Source organism: Megalops cyprinoides, chromosome 10 (assembly GCF_013368585.1).
Source record: "Megalops cyprinoides isolate fMegCyp1 chromosome 10, fMegCyp1.pri, whole genome shotgun sequence".
Classification (NCBI taxonomy): domain Eukaryota; kingdom Metazoa; phylum Chordata; class Actinopteri; order Elopiformes; family Megalopidae; genus Megalops; species Megalops cyprinoides.
Genome location: NC_050592.1, coordinates 27,057,436 through 27,064,526, shown reverse-complemented (window position 1 = coordinate 27,064,526; position 7,091 = coordinate 27,057,436). Strand labels below are relative to the sequence as shown.

Sequence of the window (7,091 nt, the reverse complement as noted above, 5' to 3'; positions counted from 1 at the left end):
AACTCAGCCTGTTTACTTTGGCCTGGGCCTCCTCCACTCCCCCCACACTGCCCCCTCCCTACCCCCCCTCTCCTGATGCTGGAACCCACACCACCTCCACCTCCCCCTCTCCTGGAGAGAGAGGACCAGAGAGAGGGAGAAACACAGAGTATGGGTGATGGAAGAAGAGGGAGCCGCATTACTGTACTTCTGAAACTGTACACAGCTGTGTTAAATATACCAGCGTATAGCTTTTAGTCACTGTACTGTGCTCTTAGTCATACATGTAGTTACTGCTAAAAATACTCCCCTGTGCAGCTGTTACTCACTATACTCTAACACTGTGTTCAGCTGCTACTTCCTCTGATGTTAGACAGTGCACAGCTATTTACATTACTGTTAGCATATAGCATATAGCTGCCAATAATAGCTATACGCTCCTACTCTCAGACAATGTACAGCTGCGCTACTATATTCTCAGACCATCTACAGATGTGTTGTTATTCTCTGACAGTGTACTAGTATTATTATACTCTCAGACAGTGTGCAACCATGTTACTATTCTCTCCTGAACAGGACTTGAGGAGGGCATTTCTCGACGTGACCTGCCGTGATCCTTGCTTTGTTCAGAAATCACATGGTAGGGAATGTCCAGCCATGCAATCCTGTCCGACAAATAAAGGCAGATTTGTGTGCAAAGTGGTTTACATCTGCATTCCCTTTCTAAATACTTATGGCCGTAATTAAAGTCAAACCACAGAAAAATTGTAAGTGTATTTTTGCACGACACTGAGTGACTGAGGCTCATGTAGTAATGACCTTTTACCACAAAAGAAAAGCATAAAAGTTGTTGGAGCCTTTGAATAGTTCTATTCATTTCTTTGGGGAAAGATTTAAATGTTATACCAAATGTTTTCCAGGAGATTTGTTGGAATATAAAGACAAAGTGTCACTGATTTTAATACCCTTTTGCATGTTATTTACCATGTAGTTTTGGTGACACTGTTGACTAAGTGTCTTTAAAAGAATATGGTAGAATGTAGGAGTCCTACTGCATTTCATATTTCCATTGTAAGTGCAGTCACAAACATAAGTATCCTTCCCATTTCTCCCAGAATATTCTTCACTGCTGAGTTTCTCAAGTAGCTGATACTGTCCACGTATGCCAGCTCTGGCCTTCAGCATCGGCACAGTACCAGCACATGACCTCCAGGGGGCAGTAAACATGACCCAAGAGCAGCAGCCTAGTTGCTTCCTTCCAATAACCTTAGGAGGACAGGAGGGGTCACTGTCCATGTAGGGGGCTATCGGGGGGCAGCTTCTTCAGGATCCAAGAGCGCAGGAGATCCAGTTCTGGCCTGCACATCTGGTGGTACAAATCCGGGAATGAGTGGAAGGAGACGGCCATCCCAGCCTCCCTCAGAAGGGCCCCAGTCTCCTCACCCCACTGGTGGAACACCAGCTCATCTGCTGTCCCGTGGCACTGGAACAGCTCCGGCAGGCATTGCCCCTTCCTGTCCTGCACTGCCTGGGGGGGAACACAGAGGCACACCCCACACCACCCTTCAAAACATGGCCATACATACTGTACACTACAGGCTCTCTGTGTCAAATGAGAGGTAGCCAGATTCATAGGACTATATATGTGTTTACAGGGCAGCAGTTTGGCATAGTGATAGGGAGCAGGGCTTGTAACTGGAAGGTTGCTGATTCAATTCCTCACTGGGGCACTGCTGCTGTATCCTTGGGCACGATACTTAACCCAGAATTGCCTTAGTAAATATATAACTGTATACACGGACAAACTGTAACGTAAGTAGCTCTGGATAAGAGCGTCTGCTAAATGCGTTGCCGGTTCAATCCCCGCTGGGACACTGCTGCTGTACCCTTGGGCAAGGTACTTAACCCACAGTTGCCTCAGTAAATATCCAGCTGTATAAATGGATAACATTGTAAAGAACTGTAACCTATGTAAGTCGCTTTGGATAAAAGCGTCTGCCAAATGAATAAATGTAAATGTAAATGTAAAATGCTAAATGACAATAATGTAATGTACACCTTCACAGGTGTATGTACGAGTTACCTGATTAACAGGTGTATAGATTATTAACTGCTTGAATGGCATATGTGTGGGTTACCTGGTACACAACCGAATCCTTGTTGAGGAAGCTGGAGAGAGCGAAGACCCCTGCCACTTCAGGGTGGTACCTGCAGGCCAGGTGCAGTGCCATGGCCCCGCCCATGGAGAAACCCCCTTTACAGAGAGAAAGAGAAACACTTACATTTGGGTGTGGACTAATCTAAATCACCGCAATAAAATCAGTGTGGAATCTCTTTGTAACTGTAGCCCTGGGGTGCTGAGAGAGATGTAGGACCAGGGCCCTGAAGATTTAGCTACATAACTGGGGCACTGGTGTTGTGGGACAGACTCATCTACATGACCAGGGCCCCGATGCTGGGGACAGGCTCAGCTATAGGACCAAGGTTCTGGTGTTGAGGACAGACTCGCCCACAGAACCATGGCTATGGTGAATATTTTACCCATTTTTTTACATTTACATCTATGTTACTATGCGGCAGTATATCTGAGCAGAAATGTCTCTTGTGTACGTGTAACGTGCACATCCATCAGTCTCGTTTCATAGATGCACCCAATTACTTTTGAGAATTTTGACAGCCCACCAGACGGATGAGTGTGTGCGAGCTTGTGTGCGACTCATTACCATGTCATTGGTACACCAACGCTTTGGAAAAAATTTGTCAAAATAAGGGACCCCACAAATGTTGAGGTTAAACTCCCTTCAGTGTGTATTCTCCTGTGGCATCATCATAGCAGACACCATATGGAAAACTAAACGCATTCTTGAAAGACATATGTCACACACTAATACCTCCACACTCACAAAAATACATTACTACATCTATGTGAAAAATATGTGCGTGTTTAATCATCCAAAAACAGACAGAATGCATCCCCGCCCCCTGGCCCCTGCCCCTGAATCAAAAATTAAATAAAAAATATGGAAGGAACTGACAAATAATTGGTCCTTGGTTCTACATCATCAGGGTTCCCTCCTGCTTGGAAAGGGCCCCGTTCAGAGGGCCAGCCCCAGCCCTGCGCTCAGCACATCTGGACACACTCGACCGTCAGGGCTAGGTATTTCTAGGAGCAAGAACAGACGGCGCTCACGTGCTCCACCCACTCCCGGGAGACCACAAACTCATTAGTGGGATTTGTGTGTGAAGGTGTGTGTGTGTGCGTGTGTGTTTGCGTGTGAAACGTGTTTGCGCGCTTTTGATATCCCCTCTCCCCTGTCTTTCATGTGGACTACCACTTTTAAAAGCGTGAAAAACAAACACAGTAGGCTTCTCAGAAACATTTTCCATGGAAAATTCCGCGGCCTGTCAGTCTGTCAGCCCGAGAGCACTATCCCAGAACAAGCTGCACAGTGACTTCAATGAGTATTTATAGTTAATGACAAAATGTTATGATTTAGGAAGATAATATTTCAGCAGTCTCACAGGAACATATGTTTTTTGAATCAGTTCCTCTGGATCTGAGTTCAGGGGCTTTCTGTCCTACACTGAGGCTTTCATAAAACACACTAGCTTTTTACTCACAACTGTTGTATTTTTTTTTTTTTTTTTTTACAGTTTAAGCATTTAACCCTTTTTGACTTCTGTCATCTTTTTCCTTGGGGCTTCCACTCACAGTATCACTATCACAGCAAGGTCATCATGACACACTCACTTCACATGGAAATCCTGTTTACAGCGCTTAGCGCAGTTTTGTTTTGATATCGGTGGAGGGTCTGTATACCCAATTTTTCGGACTGTTGCCTTCTTGGCGTTGTATAACTATCCAGAAGTAGTCTTCAGTTCACTTTTGGCAGTAGACGAAAGGAGAGAAAACTTGAATCGCATTCCTCATTTTATATTACTTTTGAAGGAGAAAATGCAGACCAACAGGTTCAAATTCAAAAGGAGCGAGAGAGAGGGAGCAAGGGAGTGAGAGAGAAAGACGCTGACAGTTTGAAATGAGAAAGAGAGGGGAACAGACTTGGACGAGGGTCAGGGTGAGGACAGTGTACCAATTATCATCCTGTGTTTGGGGACACCTGCTCGGACCTCCTCCTGCACAACCACGTTCAGCAGGCTGCACATGTCCTCAATCGACTCCAGGTGCTCTGGGCAGTCCCGCGAGATCTTATAGCGGTCGAACCACACGTGCGACAGAGCGCCCCTCATGGGAGTGTAGGGTCTGAAAGAAACAGGGTCTGTAGTCAGAGCGGGAACCGGGGGCAGAGGAAAATTGCTCGGCAGGATATGAAACCGAATAATCCAGCAATACACACCAGTTTCAGACCAGTGCTGCTAACCAACCACAAATTAGTGGAAACCAAATTATAAAATGGACAAAAATATCATTTTGGGAACACTGGGATAATGAAACCAAATGCAAAACAATTTTAATAGTTTTTGGCTCCTAAAGAAAGAATATACATAAGTATCTCTTCACCGTCAGAAAGACAGCTCAGTAACAGATCCAAAACAAGTACAGGTTCAACGACCACAGACTAGCCAACGAGAAAGGCAGACATAGAAAACGGCTCCTAAAAGAACAGACATGTGGTCACTATACGACAGGTGCAATAGACAGTGGTACATTGCCTCGTATACTGAGAAATACTCCACAATAAGAGAGAATTTCTTTCTGAAAATTCAATTCCTCATTGCTAATTTCCTCAAACTGACAGATGAGGAAAAACTCTCAATCCTCCTAGGAGAGGGAAAAACATCAGCGTTGGCTGCACACCATGTTTTGGCATGTCACAGCCTGAGACACTGAGCAGCCATAAACAGGGACCAGAAGCGGTCAATCACTGCTACTAGGAATGTCTTGATTGCTACTGTCGATTTTACTACATACTTATTTGTTTTGTCTTATTTGCTATATGGGTGGTTGATTGGTGTTTTACATTTCTATTCCTGTTTGTGGAATAATAATTGTTGCTTTGGTAATATATTGTATTTATCATGTCAATAAAGGAAACTGAATTGAAACAGAGATCAGGGTGAGAACTGAGAGCGGAGAGACAGGGGCCAGGGGTCTAGGTGAGAACTGAGAGAAGAGAGACAGGGGCCAGGGGTCTGGGTGAGAACTGAGAGCGGAGAGCGGAGAGACAGGGGCCAGGGGTCTGGGTGAGAACTGAGAGCGGAGAGACAGGGCCAGGGGTCTGGGTGAGAACTGAGAGCGGAGAGACAGGGCCAGGGGTCTGGGTGAGAACTGAGAGAAGAGAGACAGGGGCCAGGGGTCTGGGTGAGAACTGAGAGCGGAGAGACAGGGCCAGGGGTCTGGGTGAGAACTGAGAGCGGAGAGACAGGGCCAGGGGTCTGGGTGAGAACTGAGAGAAGAGAGACAGGGGCCAGGGGTCTGGGTGAGAACTGAGAGCGGAGAGACAGGGGCCAGGGGTCTGGGTGAGAACTGAGAGTGGAGAGACAGGGGTAGGGTCAAGGTGAAAACTGAACTGAACAGAAGAGGCAGAGTGAGAACTGAGAACAGAGAGAAGGAGGGGTATGAGTCAGCAAAGGGAAGAGGGAAGAGCGGTTTCCCCATGAAAAAGATGACAATTAATACTTGTCTGTATTGGGGGTATAGAGTATTACCTTGCTGGGGCAGTGGGGTAGATGACTCTGATGTGGGTGAAAGCCAGATCTTGTTTCAGAATGTCCCGGACCCACGAACGAAGGCCTTGCCCTGTGTCACCTTCCCAGTGAAAATTAATAAACATCTGCATTACAAATTTTTCAAAGAAAACAGTTTCAACATTATTAATACAGAGAGAGTTTGTAAACATTTAAGAGAATGTCACTGTAGTGTGTGTCCAACAGTGTGTACCGGTTAGATCTACATTAAGCATAACTGCGCACATTACAGAGGGTGATGCATGACTTGTTACTAAATTAGCAAAACACAGGTTCCAATTATGGATGTGACTACTTCATACTCGTGAGCAAGATAAAAGTCAGTTTTTTGCTAAGTCAGTTTAACTTCTTCAGTACATGTCCAGCTGTGTAAATCGATCGTGTGTAGGAAATCAAGCCTCCATAGAGATACGTGTATCTAACGAATAGTCTCAGTGTAGTATTGAATGTATTTTTCAACCATTTGTCCACAGATGAATCCTCGGGATAGCGAGATGGGTTACATTCCCTCAGTCTCAAGTAACTAGTTGCCCTAGAGACTTCTGAAAATCATGATTCACACTCCTGTGAAAACAAAGGGGCCACTTACACTAATTTAGGCAATCTGAACTAGCTACCTACTGTAGCACTATCTGAACGAGGAGTAAACTTTTACACGTAGTTATTTGGCTTAGGAGACCAAGAGGACATTGTAGCTCCTGGATGACCTACTGTGGCTGGCTACCCCCAGACGTATCGTCTTCATGCCTCTGTGGCTAACTTGCTTAGCTAACATATCAACGAATGGAGCGTTACATTTTAAAACTCGCCTCTATGAAACATACCAAAGCTAGATAAGTAGCTGACTTTCTGCCAAAGCTGTTTAAAAACTGGCTAACGTTAGTTAGTTCGGTCTCATGACAGCAACCTAACGTTAGATAACACCTCGGTAGAACATATTACTCTCTCGACTCCCAGAGCAGCCGTTAACTACGCCAAATAACTAGGTACATCAGACTCATACGCTCCAAATAACTGAGCCAAAAAGGTCAATGTAGCGTTAAGACTTCGGCACCTGAGCCGTGCAAGAAGATGACGGACGCAGTGTGCCTTCCCGTCTGAGACACAGCGCACCTCTGTAGCTTCTTAGCTACAGCCATTGCTCACGTCAAACCATAACCCGGAAACTGCTGCTCCAAACCTGGACAGACGTGACGCAAAATATGGGAGGTGTTTCACGGCACAATCGCAGTGTAGCCATTCACGACTGTCAGCCTTACACCATGGTGTGCCATGAAGGCAGATGTGTGTGCGATTGTAAGACCTCTGGGATCACTGTCATGGCTTTCACAAGTAATAACACCCCGCCTAGAGCATTGTTTTTAGATGTGCTTGGAGACGACATTAGGACCCCTTAACATTTTAAT

The 7,091-nt window shown here is 45.6% G+C and overlaps 1 protein-coding gene across 1 annotated transcript; it reads right to left on the bottom strand.

Moving 5' to 3' along the window:
• Positions 1-806: 806 nt before the first annotated feature.
• lyplal1 (lysophospholipase like 1) lies at positions 807-6,835 on the bottom strand. Its single transcript, XM_036539717.1, has 5 exons — positions 6,740-6,835; positions 5,647-5,746; positions 4,071-4,240; positions 2,118-2,233; positions 807-1,507 (listed from the first exon to the last, which is right to left on the bottom strand). The coding sequence occupies exons 1-5, from the start codon at positions 6,822-6,824 to the stop codon at positions 1,265-1,267; spliced, it is 714 nt and encodes a 237-aa protein (XP_036395610.1). The 5' UTR covers positions 6,825-6,835; the 3' UTR covers positions 807-1,264.
• Between the last annotated feature and the right edge of the window lie 256 nt (positions 6,836-7,091).